The sequence below is a fragment of the Stegostoma tigrinum genome, chromosome 3, assembly GCF_030684315.1.
Source record: "Stegostoma tigrinum isolate sSteTig4 chromosome 3, sSteTig4.hap1, whole genome shotgun sequence".
Classification (NCBI taxonomy): domain Eukaryota; kingdom Metazoa; phylum Chordata; class Chondrichthyes; order Orectolobiformes; family Stegostomatidae; genus Stegostoma; species Stegostoma tigrinum.
In genome coordinates, this window is record NC_081356.1 from 122,997,652 (window position 1) to 123,015,964 (window position 18,313).

General features: G+C 43.0%; 1 protein-coding gene across 2 annotated transcripts in view; it reads left to right on the plus strand.

Annotated features, from left to right (window-relative positions):
- Positions 1–651: 651 nt before the first annotated feature.
- The window catches only part of LOC125451041 (15-hydroxyprostaglandin dehydrogenase [NAD(+)]-like), a 63,475-nt gene continuing 45,813 nt past the window's right edge, over positions 652–18,313 (plus strand). The window contains exons 1-4 of one of the 2 annotated variants that reach the window (XM_048527723.2): positions 654–1,325; positions 1,902–2,025; positions 5,948–6,054; positions 9,286–9,382. In XM_048527723.2, coding sequence (XP_048383680.1) covers positions 1,233–1,325; positions 1,902–2,025; positions 5,948–6,054; positions 9,286–9,382 — 421 coding nt within the window. In that variant the 5' untranslated portion in view covers positions 654–1,232. Of the gene's footprint in view, positions 1,326–1,901; positions 2,026–5,947; positions 6,055–9,285; positions 9,383–18,313 lie in introns of both variants that reach the window. The other variant, XM_059644865.1, reaches the window with a different exon arrangement.

Below are 18,313 nucleotides of genomic sequence, written 5' to 3' on the forward strand. Positions count from 1 at the left end.
AAGACTGAAGCAGTTCGTAACCAAATACAGTAAGATCAAGACTGTATTGAAACTTGGGCTGCTTCGTGGCAAATAATGGAAATTTCTCTAAAGTGACAGAGAGTCTCCAAGAAGAGGCATTCCAGGCACCTCATTTTGACACTTAAAGAGTATTTAGAATCACTGAGAGCTCCACCATCCATACCAGAAACTGAACCAGCCACATAAATATATTACAATATATCACTGCGACTACTATTAAAAAAAAGACAGTTGTGTTGTCGCAGAGGGTTGCTCTCTCACTACAGAGCTATGACTGGTGGTCACCACACCTCAGGCAAGGGGAGAGGTTGAGAATTCTTCATGGTCACTTCAGCCAGTATTGGAATTTAACCCACTCCATTTGGAAACGAGCAGTCCAGGCAACTGAGATTACCAATTTATACTGCGACGACCAGAGAAGGCCAGAGGCTAGGAATCCTACCGTGTGTAGCTCACCTCCTGACTTTCCAAAGCCTGTCCACCATGTATAACGAACAAATCAGGAGTGTGATGGAATACTTCCCATTTGCCTGAAAGGGTGCGGCTCCAACAACACTCAAGAACCGCCAAACGCCCTTTCTCAGCTCAAAGCAGCCAACCCACCTCCCCGAAAGCCGTCATGTGGTTGTCGCTACAGCACATGGGCTCCAACACTTCCGGGCGGTAGCTCACCTTTCAGTTAGGCATGGGAAAGCAACTGCTGTTCTTTGGGTTCCAAGCCGCGTGAAAGACTTCTTTTGAAGACAAGAAGTTAGATGGGTTTATTTTCAAGGCCACAGGTGGTTTTAGTGGGACCACTTCTAGGAATGATCACTTGGCTTCCGGAATTCGTTTCTCCTAACAAGTGATTGAAGCCTTCGGTCGGGTTTATCTGACTGAATGATTCGGTCTCTGCACAGTAGAATTGAAACCAGATTCTGTCCTGCAAAGACACGGAGGTGGGACTGCGCAATGACCCCGTGTGCATGGAGAGAGGGCTAGAAATGTATTTTGGTTTTGATGGGTTGATTAGTGACCGTCCCTGACGCATTACATGTGATATAAACACCGAGGGGAGATCAGGAGAGCACACACCGTGCATTGCACACAGACAGAGAGGATCAAGTTGATAAAGTTTGCACAGGAACAGTTTGTTTCCAGCTTGTAGGACCGGCTGTGAGCGAGCAGCCTGGGGGCTCGGTGCTGGGACTTCGGGAGCTCACACATCTCTCATGGATCTGACTGGGAAAGTGGCGCTGGTGACTGGAGCAGCTCAGGGCATCGGCAGATCGTTCACCGAGGCGCTGCTCAGACACGGAGCGAAGGTACAGCTCTGCCCCTCTCCGAGCCAGCGCGGCTGCTCACCCTTCATGGCTTGTCAGGTTCAAACTAATTGTTTTTACTCTCTCGTTCCCCACTGCCCGCTGTCTCTCCATCTGACTCACCCACACCCGCCCCCGCGACTCTTCTCCCGGACTCTTTCCCCTTCTCTCTATCCCCCTACCCCACTTCTCTCCCCAACTCTTCCCCCAACTTCTCTCTCTCTCTGTTCCCCTTCTCTCTTCTCCTTTTCTCTCCTCTCTTTTCTGTCTCCCTCCGTTTCTGTCTTCCCACATTCATTCTCTCTCTCTACCTCTTCGCTCTCTTTCCTTTGCAATCTCCCTCTCTGATCCCTTCACTCTCTCTCCCTCTTTCTCTCTAACCCCCCCCCTCACAACGTCTCTCTCTTCACCCCAACTCTTTCCCCTTCTCTTTCTCTCTTCCCCTGTCTCTTTCTCTCTCTGCTCCCTTGACTGTGTCTCTCTCTCTGTTTCATACTCTCTCTGTGTTCCCTGTGTGTCTCTGTCTCGTCCCCCTCCCCATTTTTCTCCTGCCCCCCTCCTATTCCTCTTCATGACCAGGTGGCTCTGCTGGATTTGAACCGGAGCGCTGGTGAAGCCTGCAAGAAGGCATTGGATAGGGATTTTGATGCTGCTCGCAGTTTATTTATCGCATGCAACGTGGGAGCAGAGGAAGAATTAAAATGTAGGTGGCTCAGCACCAGGGCTTGTCCCACTTCTGAGTTGTGCTAATTGTATTCGGCGCTGAAACAGTTTATGTTTGTTTCTCTTGGTAAATAGGTAAGTGTTTGAGCGAGCTTTACATAGTCTTACATACTTGTATTTATACCGAACAGAAGTAATCTTAATGTGTGACGTCTTCACGCTTAATGATTCCCTCTGACGTTATTAACGCAATGTTAGATGAGGAATCTGCCAGTTTCTGTTCGCTGTGGTACAGCTGGACTGTGCTTGTTTTGGAATACTCTTCGAGTCTTGAAACACAGACTGAGGTTCTCACAGCAGTACAGTAGTGAGGAGTGACATATTAAACTGAAACCCCATCGGCCCTTTCAGATGGAAGCTGCGGATTCCTTTTCCCATTTATTGGAGAAGTGGTCCTGATGACTATTTATCTGTCACAAAAACGGCTGAGTTCATCATTATCAAATAGCTGTTTGTGGGAGCTTGCTGTGCACAAGTTGATTGTCGCAACAATTACAACAGCAATGACGCTCTGATGAAGGGTCTAGGCCCGAAACGTCAGCTTTTGTGCTCCTGAGATGCTGCTTGGCCTGCTGTGTTCATCCAGCCTCACATCTTATTATTTTGGATTCTCCAGCATCTGCAGTTCCCATTATCACGGAAAATACTTTTGACAGTTTGCAAAACGCTTTGAAATAACCGGTGGTCATGAAAGGTGCTATATAAATTCAAGTGCCTTTTTGAATACGCATGTTTTTAAACAGTGATGATAATTACAGCTGTTTGACAGCTGTACATTATTTCAAAAAGTCTGAAGTTTTTTTAATACCTTTCTATTAAAAGGAGGTGCCATATTTCTGTTTAAATGATGTGTATCTGGTCTGTGGAGTAAAGATTACATAAAAGCCAGGTCAGTAACGACATTCTGGGTCCAATGCAATGGAAATTCAAAATATCAAAGACACTGATGAATTCATAGATTCTTGCAGTGCAGCGAAGGCCCTTAGGCCCATGGAATCTGCAGTGACATATATATCACGAAAAATGCGCTAATCCCAGTTTCCTGTACTCGTTCAATATCCTTGAATGTTATGATATTTGAAGTGCTCATCCGAATATTTTTTACAGGATGTAAGGTTTCCAGCCACAACTATGCTCCCAGGCAGTGCATTCCAGATTCCCACCATCCCCTGAGTATTTTTTCCCCAAATCCCCATAGAATCTTCTGCCCCTTACCTTGAAACAATGCCACATCGTGATTGACCCCTCAACCAAGAGGAACAGTTGCTCTCTATTCACCCTGCCCATGCCCTTCGTAATGTCATACGCCTCAATCATTCCCCCCTCCGTACTCTCTGTTCTCAAGAAAACAACCCCAAGCCCATCTAATCTTATAACTCAATTTCACCATCCCAGGCAACATCCTGGTGAACCCCATCTGTATCCCTCTAGTGCTATCACATTCTTCCTGTAATGAGGTGATGAGAACGGCACTCAGTACTCCAACTGTGGCTTGACCAATTGTCTGTACAACTCAAACATTACCTCCTTGCTCTGATATTCTGGCCACACCTATATAAACAAGTGTCCCATATGCCTTATCAACCATCCTATTCACATGTTCTGCTGACTTAAGGAATAAATACCCCAAGACCCCTCTGTTCCTCTAGGCAGAAGTGTCCTTCTGTTCATGAAATACACCCTCATCTCATATGTCAAATTGTGCGAGCTCCTCACAGTCCCTTTTTCTGAATTCCGTACCTACGTTCTCTTTTTCCAGAGTAAAGAAGACCAAAAAGAGGTATTTATTCAGCACCGTTCCAATTTCCTGTGGCATCATACACAGGTTGCCCTCTTGGTCCCTAGTCTTTCCCTGGTTAATCTTTTTAGGAGAGATATATGTGTGGGTTTAAAATGGAGTGATCTTATAGGTGTATAAATCATGAGGGGTGGAGATAAGGTGAATAGTGGGGGACTTTTCCTGAGGGTGGGCGATTTCAAGGCCAGGGAGCATATGTTTAAGGTGAAAGGAGAAAGATTTAAAAAGGACATGAGGGGAAACTTTTTTACAGAGTGGCTCTTGTGTAGAATGATCTGCCAGAGGAAGTGGTGGAAACGGGCACAGTTACAATGTTTATTTGGATATGTTCATGAATAGGAAAAGTTTTGAAGGATATGGGCAAACGCAGGCAAGTGGGACTAGTTTTGTTTGGGAACATGATTGATGTGGACTAGTTGGACTGAAGGATCTGCTTCTGTGTGGTATGACTCTAAGATTCTATATCATACTGTTTATGTAGTAAAGCTACATTGTAAAGCAGGTTCATGAGAGAATTCATCCACTCTCTCTGATATTTTTTGATTTATATTGAGCAGTGACATTTACACTGCCCAGGAACAATTGAACACTGCCAAAAATATGAAAAAGGACTGTTTTCCAGCAAAGCTCTTTGAGAGAAGGGTGCAAGGAAGTTTGTGGGAGTGTTTAAAAGCATGACTGGTTTAGATAGTCAATAATAAGATAGGTTCCATAATGAGAGGGCACAGACTGAAAGTGATTGGGATTAAGACTAAAAGATGTAGAGGTATGAGTGGACCATTCGACCCATTATAGCTCTGACACTCAGCATGATTAGGGCTGACCCGATCATCCTCAAATGCACTTTACTGCCATTTTTCTGTAACCTTTGAATCATGAAAAATCTGACTACCTCAACCTTAAATATACCATAGCTTCCACAACTCTCTGCAATAAAGAATTCCACCGATTCACAACTTTCTGAGAAAAGAAATTCCTCCTCATCTCTGTCTTAAATATGTGACCCCATGTCTCCCACCAGGAGTAACAACCCTGTCTGCACCTATTCTGTCAAGTCACCAATGAACCCAAGAGTCATATATGTTTCACTAAAGCGTCATTTTAGTCATCTGGCACAATAACCAGAATGGAATGCTTCCTTCCATGGCAGATTTGGTGCTGCTAGACTGTTTTAGTCAGTCAGTAGAATGTCTAGCGCTGGCTTCTCCCCGAAGCAGATCTGGAGTAGGAAAGCCCCTGCATGGCCTGCATACCCTACTGCTGACTGAGACCCTGGAGGAGGCAAGTAATGAACACTCAAAGGTGCCACTTGTATTGACCCAGCAAAGGCTTGTTCATTTGAGGAAATACATTTAAGGGAGGAAATTCCTTTGTTGTCAGTCTCTCAGTGCTTGATCGGGTACCCCCAGCCCTTTCGCTGAGAGCCAACCCCTGTAAATGCTGCCAATTCCCATCCCTATCACCTTTCCTCCCACCATCACTCGGAGGTGACTGGGTCCCACTTCCATCAGCAGCATTGTGTGGGTGTATTACCATCAGCAGCCACAGCCTCCCCAGTGTCACTGTTGAGCTTGCCACAGGGGCCTGACCCAGCAAGGTTCTTAATCGTGGAATTGTTCTGCGGTGTCCAGTTAATTGACCTTTAATCGAACAGAACTTTCTGGAAAGAGGAAAAGTGGACAAACTCTGGCTTTGCAGCTTGTAGACAAGACCGTAAAAGAACCATAGGACACGATTCAACATAAGGAAAATCACTTCCACTCTGCAGTAGCTATACATTTTACCTATGTCCTTATGTTTATTCAAAGCATTGTTAAGTTTTGGAACAAAAGTGTAGTGGAAATCAATTAAACAGTGGAGTTCAATAGCAAATATGATAAATACTTGTAAAAAATTTCAGGGGCATGGGGAATAGGCAAGAAAATGGGACTAACTGGCCCGAAACGTCAGCTTTTGTGCTCCTAAGATGCTGCTTGGCCTGCTGTGTTCATCCAGCTCCAGACTTTGCTATCTCTAACTGGTTTGGTGTTTGGTAGAGCTAGCTCAGACCAGATAACAAAGACAGCCTCTTGTGTGCTACTGTCTGATTCTATCTTGCTTATAGGTGCATTTAAGAAGACGATAGATCTCTTTGGAAGTTTGGATATAGTGTGCAACAATGCCGGAATAAACAATGAGAACAACTGGGAACAAACAATTAATATTAATTTGGTAAGAAATTAAAGATCTTGACCACCACAGTTACACCCTTCTACTTGCAGAGTTACACCACTTCAAATTCAAATTGTTTAGTAATTGCACAGAATTATATTTTCAGTCTGTTGTTTTGGAAGTGTCATGTGGACCAATTTAAATTATGCATTTCTTATTGTTAATAATCTGGATAAAATTTCAGTCCTGGTACCAGACAATTCAAGAGGGAGCCAAAATGCAAACATTTTTTTTCTTGCAGCAAGATCACAAAATTACTATTGGCGACAGTCCACACCGTACGATCTATAATTCAGTACAATAACATGTTTACCAGTGAGTAAAACTTGGAATCAGGCACTTAATTCACAGTTGAAAATTAGTACCTTATTGATTTAATTTTCTGTGCCACCACATTTCATTTGAAGTAAAATATTCTGGGCTGTGGCTGCATTCAATCAGACGTCCATGTACTGAGTTACTTCTGTCAGGTTTTTTTTAACTCGTTCACTGGATATGGGCATTGCAGCTGAGTCATAATGTATTGCCTGTCCATAATTGTGCAGAGGACAGTTATTAGTCAATCACAATGCTGTAGGATTAGTCACATGCAGGCCAGACCAGGTAAGGAAGATGGATTTCCTTCTCTAAAGAACATTGGCGAATCTGATGAAATTGTATGACAATCGCCATCTCCTAGTGACGATTCACTGATCTCTCACTGCACAGGAAATTTTTGATTGCATATAATTTTTCAAAAATTAAAAAAAAATCCTGCTTTGTAAGATATGATCAGCTTGTCTTGTGTGTGCTGGCTGTTTGGAGCACTATCCTAGTGATCCCACAATCCTGCTCTTTCTCCATCGCCCTACAAATTTCTCTTTTTCAGATATATCTAACTCCACCATAAAAGTCCATGTCGCATTCTCTGCCACCAAACTTTCAGTGATATCACAACTACCTGAGTGTAAGAAAAACCCTGACTACTTTATTTTGCGAATTATCTATAACACATACCCTCTGATAAAAGACTAAGCTGCTGATGGAAACTTTCCTTTTTCATTTGTCCATTCAGTCATTCGTTTAAGGGGCATGGATGTTGCTTTTCAGGCCAGCAATTTTTTTTTTTGCCAATCTCTTTTTACTCAGAGGACAGCTTAGGGTCAACCATGTTGCTACTTAGGTGATGCCAGGCAAGAATGGTAGATTTCCTCGCCTAAAAGACATCACTTCTTTTCATCGCATTGTTTCTTCTAGATGACCAAAGTTCTTAAAATGTTAAAAACTGATTAATCTTAACCTTCTCTACTCTAAGATCTTCAACTGTCATAATCATATTGATTGTCTTATGAGTAAAGGCTAAACGGATTCTGTCTCAACTCACTGAAGTTGCAAAGTGTGAGAGAGGATCTCATTGGTTCTGGGAATTCTTAAGAGGCTTGACAGGGTACATGCTGAGAGGATGCTTCCTCTCATGGGGGAGTTGAGGAATGGAGGGCATAGTCTCAGAATAAAGGGGTGCCAATTTCAAACTGCGATAAGGAGGTTTCTCTTAGAACATAGAAAAGCACAGCACAGTACAGGCCCTTCATTATGCCGTGGATTAATCCTAATCCAAAATTAAAATAACCTAACCTACATTCCCCTCAATTCACTGCTGTCCATGTGCATGTCCAGCAGTCGCTTAAATGTCACTAATGACTTGCCTCCACGACTACCACTGGCAAACTATTCCATGCGCTCACAACTCTCTGGGTGAGGAACCTCCCTCTGACGTCTCCCCTAACCCTTCCTCCTAACACCTTAAAACTATGACCACTGGTGGCAGTCAATCCTGCCCTGGGGAAAAGTTCTCTGGCTATCAACTCTATCCATGCCTCTCATTACCTTGTACACCTCGATCAGGTCACCTCCCTTCCTCCTTCTCTCCAGAGAGAAAAGTCCGAGCTCAGTCAACCTCTCCTTGTAAGACAAGCCCTCCAGTCCAGGCAGCATCCTGATAAACCTCCTTTGCACCCTCTCCAAAGCTTCCACATCTTTCCTATAATAGGGCGACCGGAACTGGACACAATATTCCAAGTGTGGTCTCACCAGGGTTTTGTAGAGCTGCAGCAAAACCTCGCGGCTCTTAAACTTGATCCCCCTGTTAACGAAAGCCAAAACACCATATGCTTTTTTAACAACCTTATCCACCTGGGTGGCAACTTTGAGGGAGCTATGCACTTGAACACTAAGATCCCGCTGTTCCTCCACACTGCCGAGAACCCTGCCTTCAATCCTATATTCAGCACTTAAGTTCGACCTTCCAAAATGCATCACTTCGCATTTATCCAGGTTGAACTCCATCTGCCATTTCTCAGCCCAGATCTGCATACTGTCTCTCAAAGAGTTGTGATTCTTTGGAACTCCTTGCCGGGGAGTTCTGGGTGAAGACCTAAGGTTGAGATGGATAAATGCTTGATCAGAAGGGCAATGAAGAGTTATCGGGAAGTGCGGGAAAGTGGACGTGATGAATATTGGATCAACCATGATTCTACTGAATGGTGGAGCAGGCTTGAGAGGCAAATCAGCCTACTCCTCGTGGTCATCTGGCAGATCAGGCTTGAAATGCTGAATGACCTACTTCTGCCCTTATAGTCTGTTTCTATGTAGTAGCCTTTCTGTATTACTGATATAATCATCCCTGCGCTGGAAATGTTGTGCATAGCATGTGACAAGTTTCCAAACTATGGAAATATGTGTTCATTGCCAGGAAACAAATATATTTACATGGTTAATGTAGGAATCGTAAAAATCCTACAGAATGGAAGCAAGATATTCGACCCATTGAGTCCATGCCAACATTCTAGAAAGCATCCCACCCTGACCTATTCCCTTACCCTAGCCTTGTAACTCTGCATTTCCCATGGCTAGCTCACCTACCTTACAAATCCATGGACACTTAAAGGCAATTTAACATGGCCAGTCCACCTAATCTGCATATTTTGCAACTGTGGCAGGAAATCAGACTACCCGAGGGAAAATATTCAATCACAGGGAGAATGTGCAAACTTTACGCAGACGGTTGCCCAAGTGTGGGATCCCCTAGGTCCCTGGTGCTGTGATGTAGCAGTGCTAACCACTGAGGCACCGTGCTGCTGATGTGTACAGAATAAATCCTGTCACTCAACACCTAACCCATATTTACACTTTATCAGTAGGTAGCTGAGTTCTTAATTGATTTTAAATCAAATTGTAATTTTTAAATGCCAGACCTCCGTGATAAGAGGGACATACATAGCTCTGGAATACATGAGCAAGGAGAATGGGGGTAAAGGAGGAGTTATTGTGAACACGGCATCTTTAGCAGGTAAGAACGTATCTCTAATTGTTTACTTAAAATGGATAGACAGTGGACCAAGTTAGTGGGGGTGGGAAAATGTTTGCAGTAATGCAAGGACCAAGAACAGGAACAGCTTGGAGGCTAAATTTGATACATTGTGGCATTGAGAAGTCCAAATAAAATAAGTCAATGAGAATCTAGGATCTGTCTCTGCTGGCTGGAGTCTGTGCCTGGCAAAACCAGAGGCAGAAAAGATTGCTAGATGTCTTCTCCAGAACATCTCTGCAGCAGTTTCTGAGGGCAGTATCCTAATGACCATCTTTTTAGTTCATTCATCAATGACCTTCCCTCCATCAAAGGTCCGAAGACGGGGTGTCCGCTAATAACTATGCAATGTTCAGCACCATTCGTGACCATTCAGATACTAAGGAAATTTACGTCTAACTGCAGCAAAACCATCTAAGCTTGGGCTGACAAGTGATAAGTTGTATTTGTGGGAATCAGGTGCTCGGCAATAACCATCGCCAAAAAGACAGAATCTAACCGTCATACCTTGACATTCAATGGGATACCTTCTCAGAATTCCCCACTGCTAACATCCTGGGCGGTTACTATTGATCAGAAACTGAACTGACCTAGTGATATAAATACAGTAAATACATATAAATACAAGAGCAGATCAGAGGCTAGGAATCCTTCAGTCAATGACTCATCTCCTGATGTGCTAAATCATGTCTACCATCTATAAGGCACAAGAGCGTGGTGGGATACTCTCCACTTGCCTGGTTGGATACAGTTCCAACAATACTCAAGAAGTTTGACACCATCCAGGTCAAAGCAGCCTACTTGGTTAGCACTACGTCCACAATCATTCACTCTCTCCACCATTAATGCATTTGATTGATTTATTTGATGATTTGATTTGATTTATTGTAGTCACATATACCTGAGTACAGTGGAAAGCTTTGTTTTGCGAGCAGTACGAGCAGATCATAGCAAACAAGGACACACAGATCATAGGGTGCTTAGGTGGAGCGAGGTACACAAGGTCGTGGTTACACAGGAGGCGCACAAAGCAAGATCAACATTTTTCAAAGTTAGAGGGTCCATTCAGCAGACTAATAACAGCAGAAAAGAACTATTCTTGAACCGGTTGGTGCACATGTTCAAGTATCTTCTGCCTGATGGAAGACGTTGTAGGAGAGCACACCTGGTGTAGGACGAATATTTACTGATGTTGGCAGCCTTTCTGCACCAATGAGAAGTCTAAGTAGAGTCCATGTGGGAGGTTGGTTTCTGTGATGGTCTGGGCTGGGCACACAACTTTCTGTAGCTCCTTACTGCCCTGGGCAGAGTATTTGCCATACTAGGCCATTATGCACCCAGACAGAATGCTTTCTATTGTGCATCTGTAAAAGTTGGTGAGGGTCCTTATGGACATGTTGAATTTCCTAAGCTGCCTGAGGAAGAAGAATCCTTGTTGAGCCTTTTCGATACTTGCATTTATGTTGGAAGTCCGGGGCAGATTTTTGGTTATGGTCATTCCTAGGAACTTGACACTCTCGCCCCTCTGCACCTCAGCTCCATTGATGTAGATGGAGGCGCGTCCTCCTCCTTTCTCCCTGAAGTCGATGATTAGTTTTGTTTTTCTGATATTGTGAGAGATTTTTAGCATTACACCACTTCCTTTCCAAATTCTGACTCATTATTGTTTAATATGCGTCCTCCCGCGGTGGCGTCATGAATAAACTTGTCGATGCTGTTCAGGCGAAATTTGGCTACACAGTCGTGGGTGTACAGGAGTACATTGAGGGGTTGAGAATGCATCCTGGTGGGACGCCAGTGTTGAGGATTATTGACAAGGAGATACTGTTGTCTGTCTCCACCGATTGTGGTCTGTAGCTCAGGAAGCTGAGGATTCAGTTGCAGAGGGAGGAGCTGAGACATAAGTCTCAGAGTTTTGAGATTAGTCAGGAGGGGATAATGGTGTTGAAGGTGGAGCTGTAGTTAATGAGTAGGAACCTGATGTAGGTATGCAGACGTTCCAGGGATGAGTGCTAGGCTCGGGAAATGGTGTCCGCTGTGGACCTGGTACTTTGGTAGGCAAATTGCAGGGGATTGAGGCAGGCTGGGAGGTTAGAGTTGATGTGGGCTATGACCAGCCTTTCAAAGCACTTCATGATTATGGAGATCAGAGCCACCGGGCGGTACTTGTTCAGGAACATTGCTTGTGCTTTCTTTTGTACTGGGATGATGGTGGTCTACTTGAAGCAGGTGGGGACTTTAGTTTGTAGGAGGGAGAGCTTAAAGATGTCAGTGAACGTGTCGGCTAGCTGGACTACAAGGATCTGCGTGCTTGGCCGGGGACTGAGCCTGGGCAAGATGCTTTCCTTGGGTTGACTCTCAAGAAGGTCAATCTGACATCTACAAGCGGTGACAGAGAGAACAGATGTGTCCTGGGCTGTTGGGGCAGGGGACACCACTCCGCTGGCTTTCTGCTTAAAACTGTGTCGAAAGCATTGAGTACATAAGGGAGAGAGTGTACCATCAACAAGATGCAATGCGGAAATTCAACAAAGTTCCTTCACCAGCACCTTCCAAACCCACAACCGCTATCAAGAGGACAAGGACAGCAGATACATGAGAGGACTGTGTACGTTCCCTTTCAATCCATTCTGTATCTGGTTCAAGAAACATACCCATGTGACTAGGTCAAAATTTTGGAGAATGCTCACTTACAATAGGGTGGGTCTACCTACACTGAACGAACTGTAGCAGTTCAAGAGCATAGCTCACCATAATCTTCTCCAAAGACAGTTAGGGATGTGCATTAAATGCTGGCTCAGCCAACAACACCCAGATTCTGAGTATGAATTAAAATCAAAAGGCCAAACCAGGTAAGGATGGCAGATTTCCTTTTGTTAGTCCCAGAGCATTTCTTGGGTTAACTTTGGTTAACAAAACAAAAACAAATTGCTGGAAAAACTCAGCAGGTCTGGTAGCATCTATAGAGAAAATTCAGAGTTAATGTTTCGTGTCTAGTGACCCTCCTTCAGGACAGAGAATAACAGAATTACATGCCAGTCAGCATTACAGCCTTCCTCAGGCTTGTTGCATTGCCACTTGCCATCCAGAGTAATTGAGTGAAGCTTCAAAGCTTGTCAATCTGTTGATACAAAAATAATATTCTGTTTGATCTTCCATGCAGTTAGGATTCTCTGATGTTTGAATTGTACATGAGCAGCCACTTAATATTAACTGAGCTCTTGTGTTCTCCCTTTTTGTACATCAGAAGCTTGGATCTCTCCAAAGCGGAAGAAATGGAGGCTAGAGAATTCAGGGAAACAAATATTGTTGTTTCAGAATCATTTCACGTTACAGAAGAGAAAGTGCTAGAGGCCTCAAAAAACATGAAGTTGAATTAATCTCCAGAACATGATCAAACATATACCAGGACTTTGTGGGATTTTAGGGAGGAAATTGAGGGGCCCCAGCAGAAATATTATATCCTGTGTAACCGTGGGTGAGGTGCAGGAGGACCAGAGGGTGGCTAATATTGTGCCTTCATTCAACAAAGGCTGCAAGGAGAAGCCCGGGAACATCAGACCTGTGAGTCTGACATCAGTGGTGGCTAAGTCGTTGAAGGTTATTCTGAAAGATAGGAGTGACATACATTTGGAGAGGCAAAGACTGATTAGTGATAGTCAGCATTGCTTTGTGGGAGGGAAATCACAACATAAGAACTAGGAGCAGGAGTAGGCCATCTGGCCCCTCGAGCCTGCCCCGCCATTTAATAAGATCATAGATGATGTATTTGAGACTCAGCTCCACTTACCCGCCCGCAAACCATAACCTTTAATTCCTTTACTGTTCAAAAATTTATCTAGCCTTGCCTTAAAAACATTCAGCGAGGTAGCTTCTACCGCTTCACTAAACAGAGAATTCCACAGATTCACAACCCTTTGGGTGAAGAAGTTCCTCCTGACCCCAGTCCAACATCTGCTTCCCTTCATTTTGAGGTGATGCCCTCTAGTCCTATTTTCACCTGTTAGCGGAAACAACCTCCCTTCCTCTACCTTATCTATTCCTTTCATAATCTTATATGTTCCTGTAAGATCTCCCCTCATTCTTCTGAATTCCAGTGAGTATAATCCCAGTCTACTCAGTCTCTCCTCATAATCCAATCCTCTCAACTCTGGAATCAACCCAGTGAATCTCCTCTGCACCTCCTCCAGTGCTAGTGTATCTCTTCTCAAGCAGGGAGACCAGAACTGCACAGGACTCCAGCTGTGGCCTCACCAGGACCCTACACAACTGCAACAGAGCATCCCTGTTTTTAAACTCCGTCCCTCTAGCAATGGCAGACAGAATTCCATTTGCCTTTTTAATTACCTGCTGCACTTACTGTCCTACTTTTAGTGATTCATGCACAAGGACACCCAAGTCCCTCTGCACAGCAGCATGCTGCAATTTTTTACCATTTAAAACATAGTCCATTTTGCTGTTATTCCTACCAAAATGGATGACCTCACACTTATCAACATTGTACTCCATCTGCCAGATCTCTGCCCACTCACTTAAACTATCTATATCCCACTGCAGACTTTCAGTGTCTCATCACACTTTGCTCTACCACTCACCTTAGTGTCTTTGCAAATTTTGACACACCACACTTAGTCCCCAACTCCAAATCATCTATGTAAATTGTAAACAATTGTGGTCCCAACACTGATCCCTGAGGCACACCACTAACCAGAAAAAAACACACTTACCCCTACTCTTTACTTTCTACTGGTCACCAGTTTTTTTTAGTTGAAATTATGTCTCACAAACTTGATTGAGGTTTTTAAGAAAGCAACCAAAAAGATTTGTCAGGCCAGAGGGGTAGACATTGTTTACTTAGACTTCAGTGAAGCCTTTGATGAAGTGAAGCTCTCTGATGAAGGGTCTAGGCCCGAAACGTCAGCTTTTGTGCTCCTGAGATGCTGCTTGGCCTGCTGTGTTCATCCAGCCTCACATTTCGTTATCTTGGATTCTCCAGCATCTGCAGTTCCCATTATCACTGAAGCCTTTGATAAAGTTCTGCATGGGAGACTCATTAGGAAAATTGGATCACATGGCATTCAGGATGACATTGCTAATTAAATACAAAATTAGCTTTACAGGAGACAGAGGGTGGTGGCAGAGGGTTAGTTTTCAAACTGGAGGCCTGAGACCAGCAGTATTCCAAGGGATCGATAGTGGGCCCACTTTTGCTTGTCATTTATATAAATGATTTGGACGAGAATCTAAAAGGCATGTTAGTAAGTTTGCAGTTGGCACCAAAATTGGTGCTACAATGGACAATGAAGAAGGTTATCAAAGATTACAAAGACAGCTTGTTCAATAGGGTCAATGGGCTGAGGAGTGGCAGATGGAGTTTAATTGAATAAATGTGAGGTATTGCATTTGGTAAAACAATAAAGGGCAGGACTTACACAACTATTGGTAAGACTCTGGGCAATGTTGTAGAACAGATAGATCTTGGGGTTCAGGTATATGATTCTTTGAAAATTATGTAACAAGTAGACAGGGCAGTTAAGAAAGCATTTGGCACACTTGCCTTCATTGCTCAAACCTTTTGAGTATAGGAGTTAAAACATCATGTTCAGGTTGTACAAGATGTTGGTGAGATCTCTTCTAGACTATTGTGCCCAGTTCTGATCACCCTATTCCAGGAAGAATATTATGAAACTGGAGAGGATTCAGATAAGATTTACCAGGATGTTGTTGACAATTGAGTTATAAAAATAGACTAGATTCAGGAGCCTCGTTGCAAACTCAGCTACTTCACTGTCCATCTTAATGAAGAATGCTATCTTATTATGGTCACTCTTTCCCAAGGGACTGTACAGAACAAGATTTGTTAATTAATCTGTTCTTACTGTACATGTGCCTTCTCTAGAATAGTCTTTTCTTTGTTTGGTACTGCAGACTCTTGATCTAAAACTCCATCATGTACACATTTCAGGACGTCCTCCTCCGCAATTTTGCTAGCTTCATTTTTTATATCTGTCAGTTAATTAGTGAACCATGATTAAAGTTGTGCCCTTTATTTCACCCATCTCTGATTGCTTGTTCAATGCCTTCCCTTGCATCTCCACCATTGTTTGAGGGCCTATGGATGACCCCAACAATGTTTTCTGCCCTTTGAAATTTCTTCCCTCCACCTAAACAGATTCCTCATCATTATCATCTCAGCTAATAACATGCTTCATTAAAGCATTAAATCTTTTACTAAAAATGTTACCCCATCACCTTTTTGTTTTTGTCTGTCCTTCCTAAATATTGAATACTCCTGGGATCCTCAATCCCTATCTTCCTTCATCACGCAGCTTTGTCTCTGTACTTGCAACTGTATCATATCTATTTGCGCTTATTGCAAATTCTCTGTACATTAAGATACAAAGCCTTTAGACATATATTTTAAATCTTATTAGTCATCCAAACTTTATTTCGCAATCTGGGCAACACACTGTGCAACCCAAGAACATTGGGCCTGGGCCTGGGCCTGGGCCTATGCCTGGCCAAAAGCTACCCACTTGTACCAGTGATAATGGGAACTGCAGATGCTGGAGAATCCAAGATAACAAAGTGTGGAGCTGGATGAACACAGCAGGCCAAGCAGCATCTCAGGAGCACAAAAGCTGATGGTTTGGGCCTAGACCCTTTCATCCAGCTTCACACTTTGTTATGCACTTGTACCAGTTCCAGCTTCCTCAGAACCAGCACCAGAGCTAGTCCGACCAAAATCCAAGAGATACATTGTAACATGACACCTGTAAATCCAGTCAGGTGATCTCCCGTAAACAAGAATTTGTCACGAGATATTTGACTACCAATCAAGCCTTGTTCTTCAAAAATATCCTTTCATTTGTATCTTTCATAAAAAAGATTCTGAATTCTTGAAATTCAAGACTTCAAAAATTATTTAATTTCACAAAGGGCAAAGGTGGAAAGTCTTGAGTTGGAGATATTTATAGGAAAGGCTTTGTGCTCTATTGCAGAAAACCAATGGAAAAGAGCGATGATTAAGTTAATATGTATTTGGTCTTGGAGTTAAACATTATGAGCATGCAATTCCAGACTTGATCACATCTCAGTTTCTATCTCATTATACATGGTCAAGTGAATCCCCAGTAAATGCCCACCACCTTCATATAACTAAACCCAATTAACCCACTTCCTGAAACATTGACTGCTCTGTTCTGTACACAAACAATGATTGATGTGCTGTGTGTCAACAACATTTTTCTGATTTTGTAACCAACAGGAGGAGCAATGGACACCAATAAATTATGAGCAATAATTTGCAATTTGTAAGAAGTGATTCTAGACTATGATAAAAGGAGCAGGAGTACAAGACAGCTAAACTGTTCTTTAGAAGAACCTGATCTCCATGTCAGGTAGCTCTGCAGGCTATGTGGAAACATACTCTCTCCTAGCCTTTTTAATTGCTATCTTTGATTTGCTGTCCCTCAACAAATAATTTTCCTCAAGGCAAAATACACAATTTTTAAAAATTGCAACATGACAGGATGTTAGTGCAGCTGCTGGACACCTTGTTATTCGACCTTATGAAATGTTGATATTGAGGAAGACTTCCTTGTTTACAACCTCTTTGGTGGCTCTGCCACCAGGAATGTATCCAGAACTGCAGTTTAGGAAACTTTAATAGGAGCCAACATCATGCCAGAGAAATTGGTGCAAGATGTGAGTTAATCAGAATGGCCCAGTGTGGAAGTGCCAATTGCCAGGAGTGGGGAGATAAAGGAGTCCCTGAGTCTGGAGGATTTGTTAAATTAATTGAGTAGTATTTAAATATAAAATATGTAGAAATCATTTCAGTGAAATAAGAAAGATGTATAAAGTGACATTTTTTCCTATTGCCTGAGAATATTGATAGCTAGTCATTGCAGTGGATTTGTTCCTGCATGGTGCAGATGGTCAGTTTTGATCTCTTTTTCAGGAAGCTTGTGCTTTCTTATACTTCACTGGTATAGTGTGCTAGAAATCAAGCCCCACTAATAATTATAGAAGTATGCAAAGTTTCCCAAATTCACTATATTTTATACCCAGGTTGACAGTAAGTGTGAATAAAATTCCTAAACTTAACAAGAACACAGGAACAGAATAGGCTATTCAACCCCCTGAGCCCCTTTATTACAAGACTGTAACTACAGGTAAAGAACTACGAACTGTCATCATATACCTCTGCTAGTTAAAACTTGATTCCTCTTGTAAACTCCCCCTTACATAAATATGAACAGGCAACGATAGGGAATGGATGTGACAGGTGATGGATATGTTGTTGAGTAGTTTCTGTTTGCTGTTGATGATATGAATGTTAATGATATTGACAATCACTCACTATTGAGTATCATTGCCAATCTAGGAAATTCCACGTCATAGCTCATCAGTTCTGTGAGTCTTTATGTGGCTGATGACCTCAATCCTGCAGCCCCAGCTCTGAACATTTGGGGAGGGGATGGTCTAATGGTATTGTCACTTGACTGTTAATCCAGTGACCAAGATAACATTCTGGGGACCTGGGTTTGAATCCTGCTATGGCAGATGGTGGAATTTGAATTCAATAAAAATATCTGGAATTAAGAATCTAATGGTGACTATTGCCCATTGTCAGGGAAAATTCCATCTGGATCAATAATGTCCTTTAGGGAAGGAAACTGCCATCCTTACCTGGCCTGGCCTACATGTGACGTCAGATCCACAACAATGTGGTTAACTCTGAACTGCTCTCTGCGCAATTAGGGCTGAGCAATAAGTTCTGCCAAGCCAGCAACAAATAGCCGTGCTGAACATGAAAAGGGTAATTACAAAGGAATGAGGGCAGAAATGCCTTCACTGGACTGGAATGGAATTTAGCAGCAAAGCCAGTTGTGGAGCAATGGAAGACAT